Source organism: Trachemys scripta, chromosome 3 (assembly GCF_013100865.1).
Source record: "Trachemys scripta elegans isolate TJP31775 chromosome 3, CAS_Tse_1.0, whole genome shotgun sequence".
NCBI classification, from domain to species: Eukaryota; Metazoa; Chordata; order Testudines; family Emydidae; genus Trachemys; species Trachemys scripta.
In genome coordinates this window covers 40,680,317-40,701,330 of record NC_048300.1, presented here as the reverse complement: position 1 = coordinate 40,701,330, position 21,014 = coordinate 40,680,317, and the positions used below count along the sequence as shown (strand labels likewise).

Sequence of the window (21,014 nt, the reverse complement as noted above, 5' to 3'; positions counted from 1 at the left end):
GTTTTTTTGTTTTTTTTTTTTTTTTTTTTTTTTTTTTTTTTTTGCTATTACAGCATTTTGTCATTTTACAACTTTCAAAACTTTTTAAAAAATGAACTCTCTTAACTGGCTGTCCTTTTGCTTATCTACATATGGACACTCACGAAAGTTAATCCAAATTAACTGAAGGTGTGAATTTAAACTAGATTAGTAAAACCACATTAAACCCCTGTTTGGACACACACATTCAGAATTAAAATGATCTTAATTTGGTTTAGTTTAATTCTCTTTAGAAGTAAATTAAGCTAAATCACATTAAGGCCAGTTTAATTCTGAATGGGAGTGTCTACAAAGCGATTTAATGCGGTTTAATTAATTTTAAAAAATAATTTGGATTAATTTTCCTGAGTATCCCTGATTAGACAAGCCCTAATACTTTGGAAACTATAGGAAGGTAACCTTCCAACACATTATGGGGGAAATCTTGACCCTACTGAAGTCGATGGGCATTTTGCCATTGACTTCAATAGGACCAGGATTCCATCCTATGTATAAGCAAAAAGCTCAGGAGTAAAATTACCAAAGCCTATGTCCCACTGACTTTCACTCTGGTGTCAAGCTGCTACTCCCCAGAAATTAGTAGACCAGCTCATGTGAAAACCAGCCTATACAGGCTGCAAACCATGACCACACTAGGAAAAATCAAGGTTGGATGCCAAGCACTGAAATTTATCAATCTTCAAGGACTAAAGTTGGACCAGAAGCTCCAAGTTGTCGAGTACAGGCAAATTCCCAGTACAAGACTCACATCTGGACAAAGTGACATAGGAACTGGGGACAAGACAGGCTGGGGATTTAAGCACATAACCTTAGACAGGTCTGCATGCAGATTAAACCAGTATATCTGGCAGAAGAGGACTGTATTCCTTGCCGTCCAACATTATTCATTTTGGAACTATTCATTTTATAAGAAACTTTTTTTAACAGGACACTCTGTTTGTAAAGTACATGTAAAGTTAAGATTAAGGTTAATAATATTCAAAAATTACAGAAGTAATTAATATCTCTAATATTCTGTGGTGTTCATTTACATGAATAATGTTTTTCAGTGGCAAAAGATGTTAATGAAGTTCCCAATCCTGAAAACATTTAACCACATGCTTAACTTAAGCACAAAATTGCCCCATTGATTTCAGTATATATAAGTAAGAAAATTTACTAAATTGGATTTACAATATGGTAAATTAGTAGACCATATGGTATCACTCTTGTGATTCAAGTTGTTTTAGACTCTGAGCCTGCTAGCATATATAAAAACTTTAACCACCTGCCAAGGCTCCAATTCAAGACAGCATTCCTGATCCGGAAGTGTGCTTAAGCACGTGCTTTAACTGCTTTCCTGAATCAGGGCCTAACTAAGCATACTGCATAGTCCTATTCATGTGGTTAAAGCTAAGCTTGCAGAGTTAAGTACTGAATCAACTTAAATCACAGGAGCAATATCAAATGTTTTACAAATATTACCATTGTGTAACTTCAGTTTATGAAACAACATTCTCATTTGTGTAAAATTTAATACTTTAAATGTTGGCATGTTTTCTATTTGCAAATCCTAAAATAAGACTTTATATCAACTACGATTCAACATTAATAATATTCACATTAAATGCACAATTGTTGTGATAGTTATTACATTATCTATGTGGTTATAATCAGATTGCCTCAAAAATTGCTAAAATGATAACTTTTCATCAAAACCTTTTCCCTTTGCTTTGTTTTTTTGCTCTCAGGAGAACAAGCTACTGAATGTACTATTAAAAAAAGCTCATTTTATTATGGGCAAAACATTTGGAAAGGGAGATCAAATGAAAAATATAATTCTTTCATTCATTATAATCAAGGGACTAAAACTCTTATGTACAGCCTTAATTTATCACTATGGAGACTATAAAGTTATATAAAATGTCCTTACTTGTATTTTAAACAGTTAGAAAAATATGCACAGCCAAATTAATGTAACAAGAAAAATTCCATATTATTCAAAGTTTAGTTTTGTTTCCAAACTGAAGATATTATGAATAAATTAGCCATAAAATGAAATGACAAAATAGAATTTATGTTCTCAAAACTGGCAAAACAGCATTCTGTCTTCCTGAAAGACTTTGAACAAGCCAAGTAAGAGCCCTGTGTAGCTTTTCATGTTTTGAGAACACTATTACTGCTCAGTGTACAGTAATTTTATAAGTCTCAGACAAGATCTTTTTCATACTAAATCTAAAACAACAAAATGTTAATATGTACAGAAATAGTTAAACATTTTATTTCATTTGGTCATAATGTGCATCTGTTTAGACTAAATATTTAAACAATATCTTTACTTTCTACCAGAATACAGAACAGTATCTAGTTGCTCCACAGTTAAAGATCTAGCTAAGTTTCTATTTAAAGCTGAATTTCATAGCTCTGCTAAGATCCAGAAGAAAACTCAGATTAGCCTGCAAATTTGTAGGGCATGTCTGGGAAAGGGATTTTAGAGTCATTTGCACTAGAGATTTCAGAGAGAGAGAACACTTCAAAAAATATCTGTTTTTAAAGTTTCAAAAGTCTTAACGCATTTTCCACAGACCTAGAAATAAAACAGAGCAAAAGAGACATAAAACGTATATAGAATCATAGAATATCAGGGTTGGAAGGGACCTCAGGAGGTCATCTAGTCCAACCCCCTGCCCAAAGCAGGACCAATTCCCAACTAAATCATCCCAGCCAGGGCTTTGTCAAGCCTGACCTTAAAAACCTCTAAGGAAGGAAATTCCACCACCTCCCTAGGTAACCCAATCCAGTGCTTCACCACCCTCCTAGTGAAAAAGTTTTTCCTAATATCCAACCTAAACCTCCCCAACTGCAACTTGAGACCATTACTCCTTGTTCTGTCATCTGGTACCACTGAGAACAGTCTAGATCCATCCTCTTGGGAACCCCCTTTCAGGTAGTTGAAAGCAGCTATCAAATCCCCCCTCATTCTTCTCTGCTGCAGACTAAACAATCCCAGTTCCCTCAGCCTCTCCTCATAAGTCATGTGCTCCAGGCCCCTAATCAGTTTTGTTGCCCTCCATTGGACTCTTTCCAATTTTTCCACATCTTTCTTGTAGTGTGGGGCCCAAAACTGAACACAATACTCCAGATGAGGCCTCACCAATGTCGAATAGAGGGGAACGATCACGTCCCTCGATCTGCTGGCAATGCCCCTACTTATACAGCCCAGAATGCCGTTAGCCTTCTTGGCAACAAGGGCACACTGTTGACTCATATCCAGCTTCCCGTCCACTGTAACCCCTAGGTCCTCCTCTGCAGAACTGCTGCCTAACCATTCGGTCCCTAGTCTGTAGCAGTGCATGGGATTCTTCCATCCTAAGTGCAGGACTCTCCACTCGTCCTTGTTGAACCACATCAGATTTCTTTTGGCCCAATCCTCTAATTTGTCTAGGTCCCTCTGTATCCTATCCCTACCCTCCAGAGTATCTACCACTCCTCCCAGTTTAGTGTCATCTGCAAACTCGCTGAGGGTGCAGTCATTAATGAAGATATTGAACAAAACTGGCCCCAGGACCGACCCTTGGGGCACTCTGCTTGATACTGGCTGCCAACTAGACATGGAGCCATTGATCACTACCCGTCAAGCCTGATGATCTAGCCAGCTTTCTATCCACCAACTCTCCTTGCTCAACTCTCCTTGCTGAATCTAGTGTATAGTGCCCAAAAGATGTGTAATTTAAATTACTAAATGCTATTAGACCTTCTTTTGAGAATTACTTAGTGGAACCATGAAGTATTGATGATCCACTTATGGACTGCCAGCACAATGCATAGACTTCTCAGCTACATTCCTGACAAAGCTAGAGCTACCAACTCCCCCACTCTTCTTTACCTCTCTGAAGCTAAAAGGGAATGTGGAGGGGATGTTAGGGAGAGACCTGGGAGCTGAAACTCTGTTGAGAGCATAGCTAACAAGCTCATCTCTCCCAGCAGATTTCCCAAATGGCAAACTTCCTATAGATGACCAGCTCAAAACCTGAGTTTGATGAACCAAAGTTGGTTCCTCAAACCAGGACTAGAGCTCTACAATCTACTCCAGCTGCTGCTCTCCCTATCTCCTTGTCCCTAAGTAAGAAGAGACAGGGAGAAAGCAAAGAGGGGACAAGGAGATGGAATATTTGTGGAGCAGACACACAAATTCCACTCCTGAGCTCTCTCCTACTGCTCCTAACTGTCCCCCCCCAACCCTCGTTCTCAGTAGACAGAAGGTGGATTATTTAAGATTGATGAGGGCTGACGGGTACTTCTGTCCCCTCATCAGGCTCACTGCAATGCCTGTAACTTTGTCAACCAACATGACAGCTGACACAGGCAGAATGGGTCCAGCAGTGGAGTTCCTGTTTCAGCTGCACAATTTGGTCCAATTGCTTTCCTCCCCATTTCCCTGCCCCATACTTGCTCTTCCTGGACCCTTTGGATAGTAAGGATGGGAGAGGAAAGCGGGAAGCAAAGTACCTGCAGTAGGTTGTAACGCACAGCCAAAAATTCCACTGTTGGGCCTGTTCCCAGAAAAGGCAGGGAAGGGAGGACAGTGGCTTTTTAAATTGGCTCAGGAGCAGTGACAGCAGCTCCATCACTGATGCAACTTTTCCCCTTAACAAAGATCCAGGTCTTGGTCAGTGGGAAGTCATATTTTGTTAAAAAAATGGAATTCAGAAACAATTGAACATTTCTAGTTTTGACAAAGCAATGAAAGTTTGGCCATTGGCGGCCCTTCTGAGACTGGGAAAGTCAGGATGAACTAGAGAGGGAGTGCCCATCTAGAATGCCCTTGATCCGTGCTACATAGACTTTGTCTAGGTCTAGGACTCGGGTTTCAGCCTGGCTAGAAGTGGTCTCTCTGAATCAGGAGATGACCTATGTGAGGGATAACACTGGCAGGAACAGGCCCATGAGTGGACTTCAACTAGAAATGTTCAATTTTTTCTGAATTCCAATTTTTTAACAAAATATAACTTCCCCTGGCACAGTGCCCGCACTGGCCAAGACCCGCATCTTTGTTAAGGGAAAAAGTTGTGTCAGTGATGGAGCTGCTGTCACTGCTCCTGAGACAATTTAAGAACGACTGTCCTCTCTTCCCTGCCTTTTCCCACCATCAGACCACTCACTGTTGCCTGTTATGGGTAGAGGAGGAGGATAAAATGTCCTCAAAGCTCCTTAATCCTGCTGGCCAAACCCGTCTTAACTCCACAAATTGCTCCCATCCTCAACTGAGAGAATCCAGTGATTTTATCATATCCTCACTCCCTTTCTAACAGGTACATTCATTCACTCATGGAACAGAAACAATACTGTGTGACTAGGTTACAGGCCTGAACCCAGTTTGGGAGTAATCTATCTGCTAAAATTTATTTACATAAAATATTAATTGAATCATTTTGGATAATGAGCACACTTGCAATATTAAAAATCTGTTCACAATACAGAAAAAAGAGGCAATGGCTGTCAATTAGACTGTTTGCTCTGGATAGTTCACCAACACTAAAAAAAGGCTGGCAGTGGTGTCCCACATGATTTGTTCAGGTCATGTAAAATCTCCTGGACAGAGGATCCCGGATGTTTTGCAGTTTGGAAATTATCTACTTTAGTCTTACAGCTATCAAGTAAACTATAGAGAAGGGTAAGAAGTGAAGATAAGATGGATTCTCTTGGGATTCAGCTGCCAGTTGATTAAGCACATCAGAAAGACAGAAGTGTAATGTGAAATACACAGCTCAAGGTCAGAATTAGCTGAGAGCCAAGCACTGACAAGAGGCTAACCTGCTACGGCTATAAGGATCCTTCTTAAAGGGACTGTGTAAATGGAAATGTTTATCTGAAACAGGATGAAGACTGCATGAATAGAAAAAAGGAATGAAAATCGTGAGGTCTGAAATGAAGAAAATAACCCATAGTTTTTATGTTAAAATGTACGATCCAAGGAAAAGAGAAGAACCCAGAAAGAAGCCACAGAGGACAGAGCATGTAAACTGAAAATTAAAATCACAGCACAGGAAAGACATAAATCAAATAGTTGAAAGGCAAAAAGAAAAGGGGATGCATATAGACAATTTCCTTGGTTGATTAGTGTCACTGTTAATTCCTCACTCCAGAGCTACCCCTCTAGGCACAAAGACTAGGGGCAGGGAGTTCAGGTGCTTTGGCTGGAAAATCCAGGCCTCAATTCCACCCAATTGGCTTCCTGCCAGAAGAATATTCCCAAAGCTGCAAAAGATAATTAAATTAAACAAGCCTTAGCTGTGAAACTTTTGGGGGGTGGCCAGCAAATGGGAGGGAACATACATACACCAAGCTTTGGAAGAGGGCAGAAATGAAAAAAGATGTCACTAACCGCTGAGTTTATGAATGGTTTCAGATTAGTGGAAACAATAACCAAAGAAAGAAAATAATCAGTTAGTGTTCCAATTCTTCATGTCTCCATTGCTTTGGGAAGTAGCAATCGGGGAGAAAAAATAAAATAGAAGTTGGGCAATTGAGACTATCAGCATCTCTAAGGGAAATGGAAATTTATCTTGGAACTACAACTGGAGAATACGCCTCCTTTGGAAGATATGCCTGAAGAAGTCTTAAGGATCAGTTTGTTGTCTTTGAAAGTAGAAATTTTATGTCAGGTGTTGACCTTGCAAATCTTCAGCTAAAGCTCTATCAGGATGTTGTTGGTAATTTTAGGTATGGCTTACCAGCTGCTCTGTATGGTTCTTTGATACAGCATTTAATCCACCCAGCCCTGATTTTTGTGGATTTAACCCCTATGCAATCTGAGTAGAAGAAAATGAAGAAGGCTGAAGATTTTCTGACATCCTTGGTGCATTTGAAATACATCTTGACTGCCCTTAGCCTGATTCTTCATTCCAATACACTGGTTTTATGGGGTTTAACTCCACTTACTTCTCCATTGATTTAGATCAACAAACAAACATCTGCTGGACATAAAGCTTCTATGATTGAAGTAAAAATTTACATTCTGAAGTGTGATTTTTTTTTTACATATCCTCACATGAAGGTGCAACAGAATCATTGGTGAATTTTACTAACAGATGGATTCGATTTGTTCCAAATAGGGTATATAAGGGTGGGCCTTTCTCAAGACCAGAGGGAGCTGGTGACTGGCATACAGGAGGTCCTGCAGGGAAAATCCTAGTTTAAGGTTTGATAGCTTTTAATTGATTTATCAATAAAACCTAACTCACAGTAAAGGGGTAAATTTGCACTTTGTACAGTACACATGTGCTCTGTTCATAGTGTGGAAACTCCATCTCCTTCCATCCCCTCTTTCAAGTGTCTCACTAAACACTTTGGCTCCTGAGCATTTTGAAGAAATTCTTTGTCTTTTGAGTATCTATGGTTTTTAAGGATGCTTGGAAGACAATTGAAGGAATGTCTGAAATCTCATTTCTGAGTTCCTTCAATGTTTCCAGCTACAAATTCTTTTGGGAAAAAAAAAAAACACCTCCCAATAAAATAACCGTATCTATGGTTAATGAAGCCACAATAATATCACTTTTAGGCAGAGAGATTAAAATAGATTTTGGCCCCGATTCTATATTTTCATGAGATGGTGGCTAATTTCTTTTAAAACATTGTCTAGCTTTTCCGAGTCATACGTTAGCCCTTCCTTACTTAGAAGTGGAAGATAGGCAACCACACATCAAGTAATGTCCCTTAATACTGAATCACTTATCCATGGTCAATTGTATCAAAAGGTCCTAAGAAGGCCAGAATGATTAAAATGGCCAACTAATTCTAATCTAAAACAGGCAGATCATCATTCATAATCATGACAACCAAGGTCTAAATTAAAAAGGAAGGCTGGAAACCCAGATTTAAATCCCTCCCAGGGTACCAGTGATGTCTAAGAATGTTGGGCCTGTTTGAATCTGGGGAGGGATGGACCTAGACCTTCACAAAATAGATGAAGTTTAAGACTGAGCAGTAATTGATAAGTAGTCCGATATTAGGAATTGATTTCTTGATAAGGGAGTATACCTCAACAAAATTGTAAAGAGAATGTTTCATTTCTGGAACACCCAAACCCATATACAGACTATGTTTTATAATTCTTCAAAACAACCCTGTATTTCAAAAATTTCATATAATCTCTTCTATAGTATGATGTGGACTCAAGTAGAAAGCTTCCTTTGTTAATCTTTATAGAGAGGATTCATAGACCATGGGACAAATTCACCACTGGCAAACAGTTAGCAACTCCACTGAATAAGATTGCCAACATTCTAATCACACAAAATGGAACTCTTGCCCCTCCCATGCCCCGCCCCTGTCCTGAGGCCCTGCCCCTTCTCTGAGGGGATAATTTAATGGAGATACACCTTCTTTCTGACCTCCAGCATCCTTGGCATTTCAGTCAAGAGCCAAAAATGCCACATGTCCTACACTGTGTAATCATTTTGTGACATGGAGAAACAACTACTAGATATTCTTGCTGTCTGAGACCATTAAACCCAATTAGAGTGAAATTCAGTTCAGCATATAGCCTAAGTAATCAAGCTTTATGCAAGAGAAAGGCACCCCAAGATGGAGTCAGGATACAGAGCTGCAGCACCACCATACACATCTACTGCCCATAGAGTGGGATAGTGGCTGCATGTCTTCCACGTAATTCCACGGGATCTGAATAATCATTGCTCCCATTGATCTACTGCCTGTCTTCAAAGCTGACCTACATGCTGCAGAACACAGGGTTAGTACAGAGGTCCCCTGATGCTCTGCCCCATGTTGTCTTACCACGGAATTTAAGTGGTGTCGAAAACTGTGCTAACCCTCCACACAAGGAAGAATTTCATCCTTAATTTTTTACTAAAATCAAACATGAACCGAGGCTTTCAGACCTGAAAGATCAGTGTGTTAAGTCCATGCACAATACGCATATATCTCCCAAGAGCTACATCATCAGAACCTTACCCAGTACATAGAGATTGTTCTTATACCTTATAATAGCCTAAATGCATAGCATCGTTTTTCCTTTGCAGATAAACATATTTTAAAATTTCCAAAGTAGATCTATTACATTTTTCCGGTTACAAACATTACCGTTTTGAACAACCTAGAGCTGAGCTGCCTTTTCATATAGTGCATGTCAAATTAACACAGCCTTAACTAAAGATCACATAAAATCTTTGGTTAAAATTTGGAATCTGAAAGTCTGCTTTTCTTCAGGTATGATGCAAAACTGAAATTTCTTTTGCTTTCTTTCCTTTGATTTATATTTACTATACATTATCGTAAGGCTTACTTTAGACCCAGATTTAGCTATATGTCAACAAACTCTGCTTACAAAATACCAGTAAGCACCAGTAATATGAAATTTTGAAACTGATATTAAAGATGACATTATTCCAGGCTTCTGATATTTCTTGTTGCATCACTGTTTTAGGCTTTTGTCTTGCCCATTAAAAAGCTCATTGTCTCACAGTAAGCTCAAAGAGAACTCACAGCCCTATATGTTTGATTTAGCTCTGTCCTGTTAACATTTGGTCTGTTTTAATCCTCTATTAAACCTCAAAGAAACCACAAGTGTTTCATCGTCTGTACTATGAACTTCCACGCCTGATTCTACTCCTTCATATTTTATACCAAGGTAACTCAATTAGTTGACTTCAGTAGAGTTATTCCTGATTTACTCCAGTGTAACAGAGATGAGAATCAAGCCGTAACAATCATAATATCTTACACTGGAGTCTGATTTTCTATTTTCAGGATTTCCTTCAGCAACTGGATAGTTAACAATTGGAATCTTACACTCTTTTCATACAGATCTCTCAATCTCATTGAAACCAGTTCTCCCAATGACGTGTTATGTATTTGGAGTTGCCTGTAATAATAATTATGTGTTGGCCTCATTAGTGTAAAGTTTGCTATATGCATATATTGAGATAATTCAGTAGAAGGACTGTCAGAAAGTGCATCCAGGAAGGGGGGAGAGGATCCAGAGATACACTTAAAGGATAATGCAAGAGCCATTTGTTTTGAGGCTGTCATGCGACCCCCCTTGATGGACTTGCCAGGCAGGTTTCTCCAGGACCAAATCAGTCTCTGTGAAGGGTGAGGTGTATCAATGGAACTGGGGGGGAAGAGAGGGTGTGGAGTTTAGAGAGATACACAATCCTTCAAAGACAGAGACAGGATTTTGAGACTGAGAACCCGAAGTTTTCTGTGTGCTGGTCTGTGAGACGTCAGACCTACCAAGGTCCCTATCAGGAGGCTGGTTAGAGAGTTTAGGAAAGATAGACGTGTGTAGGTCTTTTGTTTTAAGATCCTTTTCTCTGGAATGCTTTGTTTGTATGGCTAAATAAAACAATACTTTTGTTTTGAGAAGTCTGATTTGGGTCACGGTACTCTATTGGTCACAGGTCCCCACAAGGAAGAAACACAGATACCAAACCTAGCCAGATCTGATGGGTAAGCACTGTTGATCCACAGGGCACTGGGATCTGTATGAGTACAGAGTTGAATTACATGTTTACAGCACACAGCTTTATGTGCAATTTTGAATTATTATCCATTCTCAATAAGAGATTATTAGAGAAAAATCTGTGGGATAAAGTAGACTTTGTTGTCCTAAATCAAATATACAAAAATATATTTTTAAATCTTTCAGTGTTTAGTGATAACTGAATCTTACTTTGGTAGAGATGATTTTATAAACTACATTAATGTATTTATGCAATGTAGCGTAAAGTCATTGATACTTAGATTAATTTAATTTTAGACAGAACTTTAATTATATAAAATATTATGAACAAGATCTTTCATTTGAAGTTGGTTCATTTACTGTAAATTGAAATGGCTTAGTTGTTTTTCCCCTTTTAATCTATTAAACTGGAAGGCCACCTGCTAATAATTAAGATAAATCAGTATGTTCAAATTTTAATATTCAACTCCAGATTTCTAAAATAGGACAATGAATGCAATGTATTAGGGGAAGACTTAGTATGGGAATATAATCATCCACAGATCTAAGACACAACCATTTTTATTAGGGCTGTCGATTAATCACTGTTAACTCACGCGGTTAACTAAAAAAAATGAATCATGATTAAAGAAATTAATTGCGATTAATCGCAGTTTTAATTGCACTGTTAAACCATAGAATACCAATTGAAATTTATTAAATATTTTTGGATGTTTTTCTACATTTTCAAATATATTGATTTCAATTACAACACAGAATACAAAGTGTACAGCGCAAACTCTATATTACTTTTGATTACAAATATTTGCTTTGTAAAAATGACAAAAGAAATAGTATTTTTCAATTCACTTCATACAAGTACTGTAGTGCAATCTCTTTATCGTGAAAATGCAACTTACAAATGTTGATTTTTTTGTTACATAACTGCACTCAATAACAAAACAATGTAAAACTTTAGAGCCTACAAATCCACTCAGTCCTACTTCTTGTTCAGCCAATCGCTAAGAGAAACAAGTTTGTTTACATTTACGGGAGACAATGCTGCCTGATTCTTATTTACAATGTCACCTACAAGTGAGAAAAGGCATTCGCATGATACTTTCGCAGCCAGCATTGTGAAGTATTTACGTGCCAGATATGTTAAACATTCACATGCCTCTTCATGCTTGGACCACCATTCCAGAGGACATGCTTCCATGCTGATGATGCTTGTTTTAAAAAATGTGTTAAGTAAATTTATGACTGAACTCCTTGGAGGAGAATTGTATGTCTCCTACTCCATGGTTTTACCCGCATTCTATCATATATTTTGTATTATGATACTCTAGGATGACAACCTAGCATAAGTTGTTTGATTTAAGAACACTTTCACTGCACATTTGACAAAACACAAAGAGTGTTCCAATATCAGATTTCTAAAGATAGCTACAGCACTCAATCCAAGGTTTAAGAATCTGAAATACCTTCCAAAATCTGAGAAGGATGAGGTGTGGAGCATACTTTCAGAAGTCTTAAAATAGCAACACTTCGATACAGAAACTACAGAACCAAAACCACCAAAAAAGAAAAGCAACGTTCTGTTGGTGGCATCTGACTCAGATGATGAAAATGAACATGCATTGGTCCGCACTGCTTTGGATCATTATTGAGCAGAATCCGGCATCAGCATGGACGAATGTCCTCTGGAATGGTGGCTGAAGCATGAAGGGACATAAGAATCTTTAGCACATCTGGCATGTAAATATCTTACGACACTGGCTACAATAATGCCATGCAAACGCCTGTTCTCACTTTCAGATGACATTGTAAGGAAGAAGAGGGCAGCATTATCTCCTGCAAATGTAAAAAAACTCGTTTGTCTGAGCGATTGGCTGAAGAAGAAGTAGGACTGAGTGGACTTGTAGGCTCTAAAGTTTTACAGTGTTTTATTTTTGAATGCAGTTTTTTTGTATATAATTCTAAATTTGTAAGTTCAAATTTCATGGTAAACAGATTGCACTACAGTATTTGTATTAGGTGAATTGAAAAATACTATTTCTTTTGTTTTTTTACAGTGCAAATATTTGTAATAAAAATAAATATAAAGTGAGCACTGTACACTTTGTATTTTGTGTTGTAATTCAAATCAATATATTTGAAAAAGTAGAAAACATCCAAAAATATTTAAATAAATAGTATTCTATTATTGTTTAACAGTGCGATTAATCGCAATTAATATTTTTAATTGCTTGATAGCCCTAATTTATATAAAACTTGTCAGCCTCAGTCCCCAATGGCCATGAATCCTCATGACTGTGATGAAGTTTAAAAGTTTTAGTTTTAAAATGCTTTTCTGAGAAAGTAATTTTTTGACAAATGTAGCCCTACGATATCCTGTAGGACTGCTATATAATGTGTGCCAGAGATAAAGAGCAACATGAAACCAATGCACAATGCATGAAGAAATGTTCAGACCCACCCCGACTTACGCAATCGTTCCGTTCCAGAAAGCCTTGTGTAACTTGAATTTTGCATAAGTCGGAAACGTATACCCGTTATGCAAAAATGTTCGCAACTCAAAAATCCTATTTCTGGCTTATGGAACTTTTTCCGTAAGTGCGAATTTGCATAAGTTGGGTCTTGCATAACCCGGGGAATGTCTGTATAATAAATGAATAAACATCAGCTTCTAAACTGATAAATATGAATGCCTTACTTCACTAAAAATAACTCAAACTAAAATGTTTCTTGCACAATTCCAGAGGCCAAATTAAGCATATTTTCACAAATGTTTGATGCACACACACCTGCCCAGTGTCTAGTCACTATCACTGGGATCACATCTAGTATATCCCAAGATGGAGAGTGAGAAACTTAAATTGAATTATTCACAGCAAAACAACTAGCACAAGGATGTAAGGTGAAAGATCATTATGCCTACTCATTAAAAGGCATAACAGGTATACGAACAAGGAAAATTATTTGTAAAGTACTGCAAGTGCTGTCACCTCTTCTGCAAGAAATCTTTCTCTATAGAGAGTTTTAAAAAGTGATCATTTAGATTGCAAAGTTGGATTAGGTAGCTCAGTAGTCAAGAAGGTGCTCAAGTGTACTAATACAGGTTTGCAGCAAGTCGAATCTGAACACCAACCCTTCCTCCACCTCCAAGCCCTCAATTAGGAATGGACAAAATATTTGATTAAAATAAATGGAATGTACTATTCAGATGTGTTGGGATTTTCCACACTGTACCTCCAAAATTAACTTCTGAATTCAGATCCAGAGGATTTTTTTTTTTTTTTTTTTTTTTTTTTCTATCCCAAACAGCAACTTCTGGTGGACAGTGTTAAGGGGGAGCGGTAGCGTTTTGATTTTATCCAAATAATTTTTGCTCATCTGCCAATAAACTGTTAAAATTGTTTTTCTACTCATACAATACCGGAGACTCTGATCCAATTTCTTGCACAAGAAGACAATTTTTCTTATTTATTTGGATGAAAAGAATGATGAACAGTTTTCCAATCCCTTTGGAGGAAAGTGCACAACCACTTCAGTGATCCTATCTACTTCAGATAGATCAACAAAATCTTTTGTTCAGAAGTATCAGACTGCTAACTGATCTAAAAGAATCACCAGGACACATGAACTTAGATAATCAGCCAAAAAGACCAGAACAGCTGAAATCTGATAATGACCATATTTGAGTATTTTCCTTTTGTGGGGAAGAGGGAAAGTAAGAGAGAGAAAAATATATTCTTTACATACATACCTTTTTTATGGTAGAAAAAGAGCAGAGAGGAGAGCAGTGGGAGAAGAGTGACGATAAGGCTCTGGATGCAGCTGATGGTGTAAGACATCCGTCAGAATGCAGAAGGAGACGGGATATTTTATCTCGGGTGTGGAACAGGACTTGTGAGGTTATGAGGAGGAGTTAAGATGTGGTACTGAGCCATGTATAAGGAACACAGTAATGTGGATGGACTTCAAGAACACCCACCAAGGACTGTACTTGATCCTATACCCGTATGTCCCTGAGGTGGGGAAGGTTGCTACCAGACACACCAGTAACCATATGCATCTGTGGGGTAGGGGCAGAGGTGAACTAACCTGTTGATCTGGACTCTAACTAGGATCCTTCTAAGTATTTTTAAAGGTGGAACTGAAGTTATGCTCCATGAGATTTATGCAGGACATGCACTGCTCCCAGACTGATCATTAGCAAATAAGAATTTATTAATATACTATCAGGCAGGAGCAAGTAAGATAAACTTGTTCAGAAGAGACTACTACAGATGTTTCAGTGAAGTTAGAAAGGTTCAGTGACACATATGTTTAATGTTTAACATATAAATATATTTAAAATTAAAATATATTTAATATATAAATATATCCAATATGTAAAATTAAAATAATGAGAACCAGAGGGGAGAAGGGAGCCAATATCTGTATGTACAAAGGATCAGTCAAATACAGCTAGTGTTTAGCAACAAAACACACTAACACTAGCATAAGACAAATTTGGTTCTGGATTTAGAACCTATGTAATTACGAGATTTATAATTTCCAAGTTTCCCTACTCAGTTGTAGCTGCCCAAATTAAAATAATCCTCTCCTTTTCTCCTTTAAGTAATCCTAGCCCTGCTTTTAGGACTACAAGGACAATAACATTACAAAATGCAAACCTTAACTTTACTGTGGAATCATGTACACTTCAGAGCATGCAGTCATCAGTCAGTCTTCCCACTGAAAAACTATATCTAAAACCATAGTAAACAATAATCCTTAGAATGTATGGAGTTGAAAAGATTTGGAAACTGGTTCACATAAGTCCAGAAGTACGAATTCCTATTCAAACTATCCAAACATATGAAGGCTTCTTTCAGGCCATTTGACCTTCCATTCCTATGCAATTCCTACACCAGCAACAGGCTATGTAAAAGATCCTTTGGCCCACCAATAATCTCCATTTCCCCCATTACTAGTATGCTTTTAGTGAAGGAGCGGGAGGGGAAGACTGAAAGCCTGGTACCTATATCTACCTTCTTTAGTGGATAACGATCTCAGTATCATCTTTGATGTCTTTCAGAGACATAGCTCCACTCTCCCTCCCAAGGGCTGGTCTACACTATCATGGTAAATTGACCTAAGTTACGCTACTTCAGTTACGTGAATAACGTGACTGAAGTCGACATAGCTTATGTAAATTTACCGCGGTGTTTACACTGTGCTGTGTCAACGGGAGATGCTCTCCTGCCAACTTACCTTACTCTTCTCGGGGAGCTGGAGTACTGGAGTCAATGGGAGAGCACTCTGCCATTGACTTAGCGGGTCTTCACCAGACCCACTAAATCGGCACCGCTGCGATTGATGTAGCAGTGTTGATCTACAGTAACTCCTCACTTAAAGTCGTCCAGGTTAACACTGTTTTGTTGTTACGTTGCTGATCAATTAGGGAACATGCTTGTTTAAAGTTGCGCAATGCTCCCTTCTGACATTGTTTGGCAGCCGCCTGCTTTGTCCACTGCTGACAGAAAGAGCAGCCCGTTGCAGCTAACTGGTGGGGGCTTGGAACCAAGGTGGACCGGCAGCCCCCTTATCAGCTCCTCGCTCCTCTAAGTTCCCTGTGCAGCAGCCGCCCAGCAGGCTATCAATTGCTGGCAGTTCAGCTGTCCCTCCCCGCACTGCCATGTGCTGCTCCTGCCCTCTGCCTTGGAGCTGCTCCGGGGAGCCTCCTGCTTGCTGTGGGGGGGAACAGGGGGGCTAATGTCAGGGTGTCCCTCTCCCCCCACTCCTGCCCCCCGCTTACCCGTTCTCCATATAGAGCAGAGTGGGGACACGACAGGGCTCAGGATGGAGAGAGCTTGCTGGCCGCAGCTGCTGTCTCAACTTCCTAATCTTTTTAAAAGGCAATGTACTTAGAGTGGTGTCAGCTTATTTAAAGGGGCAATGCACATCTCTCTCTCTCTCCCACACATAGGGTGTGTGTCTCTATCTCTGTCGGCCATGCTGTCTCCCCTCCCTCCACTTGTGCTGCCTTGTGGAGCGTTAGGCTACATTAACAACAATGCATTAAGCCTTGAGGGCTCAGCCGAATGCTAGTTCATCATTTAGCAGTAAAGCATTCCCCGGGAAATAACCCACCCTCTTCCACCCTCTAACTTCACCACCTCAACCAAGCTTCACAATCATCAGTGCTGGTACAGAATTATATTGTTTGTTTAAAACTTTATATATATATAAAGTATATATATATATATACAGTTTTTTGTCTGGTGAAAAGATTTCCCTGGAACCTAACCCCCCTATTTACATTAATTCTTATGGGGGAATGGGATTCTCTTAACATCGTTTCTCTTAAAGTCGCATTTTTCAGGAACATAACTACAACGTTAAGTGAGGAGTTACTGTACTGGTAAGTGTAGACTGGCCTTAGAAAATAAGTCAAAATTACTTCCGATGAGCACATGAGGTATATGCTCATCTATGGCCTGATCCATGGGCTTCAATGAGCTTTGAATCAGACCCCTAATCAGAATTTCAGCCATGTGACAAAACCCAACTGAGCTTAAAACTCAAAACTTCATCACAAGAAAGTCTTGTTAACATCCAAAGGGCATGGGGAGTGGAAGGAACTCAACCTCAGCACAATTTTCACTGACACAAAAATGTTGCAAAACATATTTCATTGTTGCAGGACCCTCAGGCACTTGAAAAATAGAAAATGTAGAGTATTTTCAATTTTGTTTCAAATATTTTTCATTGCTCTTGTATTAAGCACTTCAATAGCGAGAAAGTTTACTTAAGGTAAGTGAACAGTGTTTGTCCTCAGAAAGCACTACCCAGGATTCCCTTGTGTTCCTTACAGAATCATAAAAAATGTGAGATGATAAAGTCCTCTTATATCACCTGTTCCAGCACTAGGACTCCATATTATATTTTTTAGCTGATTCTCATTTCAAATCCCAACAGATTATTGTCCTTTATACATTAATGTGACTAAAAAGAAATAAAATATTTTATTTTGCTTGTCCTATGAAGTCATTAAAATAAGGGTTTCAGCACCTTCAGGTTTCCTATTTCCATTGTTTCTGGGAAAGCAAAGCATGTGTATTATATTACAAACTGGATTTTATTACAAAAGACGAAAATCACCGACTAATATAGATTTTTAAAAATGAAAGCACAATGGTTAACAGGTTGATAAACAAACCTGTAAAACTAATCTCAATATAATAATTTTATCCTCCTATTACTATTATAATATTTTATAGTAAAAATACCAAAGTAATCAAAATGAAAACGTATAGGCAGCTTCTACACATGAGAAATAAATATACCTAACAGTAGTTAATTGGACCCCCTCCCCCTCCTCCAAACTATTATTTTGCATAAAGTGTGCATGACAATGGGGAGGGAGGAAGTCACTGGAAGTGTTGTCTCTATAAATATATAAACTATTCCTAATAAATTCAGGACAATTTATATAATTACATACTTATTCTGCTTTGTACAATACTCACAGAAAGACTGTAAGAAGGCTCCATTATCACTGGTACTGACATCTTCCCTTGAAGATTCAATTTGGTTAAGTAAAAAATCTTTTCCCCCACAATCCTCTCTTTTTTCATGCGACGTACACCATACAGTCTAAAGCGAACTGCATAATTCCCAATCATCTCAGATTCAACGTGATTAAATTTGAATGTCTCTGCGAAGACAGGGCATGGTCCCCGCTGGATGCTGGTTTTTGCTCTCTGTTTTTTTATAGGTAGGAGAAGTAGATGTACTTGCCATGAGTTTCCACCTGTCCTGTTATATGTTGGGATGTCTGTGACAGCTGTCACTGTTACTAGAAGCTTCTGTTCTTGTGAGTCATAGTCAAAAGTCACATCCAGCGTGCCGTATTTAGCTACTGGCTCAGGATCAAAAGGTTTAGGAAGCTGTGAAGATGATCCTCGAGCTGACATATCCTAAGGAAAGAAATATAAATGCTTTTATTTATTTATTTTTGGTATTCTATTATTATATCTAGCATAGAAATGCATGGTTTTCTCTAAGCAGCATAATGTGACTATGATCTTTTTGTTCACTTCATAAACAAGGTAATTAAACACTGAAGAATGAAGAGGTGGCTGACTGGCAACCAAGGAAAATCAAAAGCTACTTCCAGCTGGCCAAAATAGACAAACCCAGGCACCAACTGGAAAAGAAAAGGCTAGAACTAATAAGTTCCACATAAGCTTAGATAAATAAACTGTCATTCATTGTGAGGTACAATCCAAATATCTGATTCAAGTGAGGGGTTCTGCAGAATTAAAAAAAAAAAACAATACTCAAGCTTAACATATTTAACACCTTAATACCTGATTTGATGGTAACAGAACATAGTGAAATATATAGGACTAGAGCAAGTAATGGGCCGAATGCTGCAGCTGGTTGCACATACAACTCCCACTGCAGTCAGTGAGAATTGTGCACATGCAGCAGATGGCTAATATAGCCTGTTAAATGTAACTTCTAAGAAGTATACAAGAACCATACCTATGTCAGAAATGTCTTCTGTACTTGCCATATACTGTATATCAGTTCTTAAAGCAATTATTGCTAATGCTTAATTTTTAAAATCTTCAGTGATCTCATTAGGTGTGCACTTAAAAATTTAATAGCTAATAAAATGGTGAGGACATACTGTTACTTTCTGTTTCAAATAAAATCACTTTGTTTGCACAATGAACCCTTCTTTAATATGGGATGATTTTTCTCCCTTACAGTATAAGTAGTTTACTACAAATTTACTCCATTTACATGGTATTGGTAGTTTAGTGAAAGTTAACCTCTAGCTGTACCTACAATATATTCTAATCATGGGGCATGATTAAGACTGTATTTTTTAAGAAAATAAGTGCTATTTTGTGTGAAGCAATATGTCAGATTTCATAGAGCAACTTTAAATTTCATAAATACAGTGAGTGCTTCATACAGTGCTAGAAATGTTTCAGTATATATATATCTATATATAAAGAAACAAATAATTTCTACTCACTATTTGACAAAAGAATTTTATTTTTTAAAAGTCAAGTATAAAGAAATAATTTGTGTGCCTCCCATTCAAAAACACAACAATATTTCAATAAAACCAACAATCTGGAACTCCTCTTATAGAAAGTGTTTTTTCAGTGGTGTTCATTCTGACATAGCGTGATGTATAGATGAAAATTCTCTGGCATTTATCATTCAGCAGAACATGAAAAGAATCTTTTAACACATGCACTGTAGACTGACTCAAAAGATGACTGACTGCTAGGGTGACCGGGACAGTCCCGATATTTGGGGCTTTTTCTTATATAGGCACCTATTACTCTCCACCCCGTACTGATTTTTCACATTTGCTGTCTGGTCCCCCTTCTGACTACAATATTTATCAATCTATATATATTTTTTCCATTTGGGAAAGCCAGGTTGCCTATCTATGCACCTACGTTTTCTTTTCCCATGATTGTCCTGTGATCGCTGGTCTGTGTCAGCAAGCTCAACGCAAGTAAGCCCAAAGAACAGGCCATCTATTTCCAACAAAGCCCTCCTCAGCTACCTGCTGTATTCATATCCGTTCGTCAGCAATATTGTTTGTTCAGTAAAAACCCACGTCTCTCACGTTTTTCCTCTCTGCATTAGCAGTTTATTTTTTAAAAAGGGGGCATAAAGTTTCAATGCATGTTTTACACAGCAAATTGTCAACTCCACATTTTCTATTAGATCTGTGATTACCATACAAATAATACAGCCATAGTCATGATCAGTGACCAATTTCTACAAGGACATCAGGAGGGAGCAACAGGTCCTCAAACCTTCTGGATGTCATTAAAATTACATTCATCCCCATTTATTTATTAGGGAATGGGAAAATCCTAGATTACTGAGGGAGCCATTTGACCAAAGGTTGGGCCTGAATTGAATTTATAATACAAATAATTCTGATCAAGATAAAGCAATGGTTCTGTATGCTTGCATACTGTACCTCAATAACCTCAGTCCAAGGACTGATACAATTAGGAGCTAAAGAAATGCAATGGCTAGTGTGACAAAAGATTCTGTATTAATAAGATATTTTTGAAGTATAATATAGATCATTGTATTATTCATATAAGAAGTATTTATTCCAAACATGTAAAACTTCAATGTAAATTCTGAGGTCCTTTGACCTGAAGATATGACTTGTTCATATCAATGAATAGGAGATGCTATAATGTAGATTTTTTTAATCTAAAAATTGTTTAATTCTGGTTTAAGAATTCATACTATTGCTTGTCTTTACACATTTTAGACATCTACATATAAAAATATTAAAAATTCAGTTTAGGAAGAATAATCATTACAAATTACAAAGGGAAAAATGAGAAAGTAAGTGTACCATAAATCTATTACATTATCCATAATAAAAATATTTCTTTAATCTCAAAACCATAAGGATACTTAATCAAGATTTTTCTCCAGTTCTCTAGGGAGTTTAATATGAAAGGCACTAAGAGAAATATAA

The 21,014-nt window shown here is 37.9% G+C and overlaps 1 protein-coding gene across 4 annotated transcripts in view; it reads right to left on the bottom strand.

Annotated features, from left to right (window-relative positions):
* The window catches only part of SYT14 (synaptotagmin 14), a 179,184-nt gene that overhangs the window by 22,748 nt on the left and 135,422 nt on the right, over positions 1-21,014 (bottom strand). For all 4 annotated transcript variants that reach the window (XM_034764507.1, XM_034764508.1, XM_034764505.1 and 1 more), the window contains one exon: positions 18,001-18,450. In XM_034764507.1, coding sequence (XP_034620398.1) covers positions 18,001-18,450 — 450 coding nt within the window. The remainder of the gene's footprint in view (positions 1-18,000; positions 18,451-21,014) is intronic.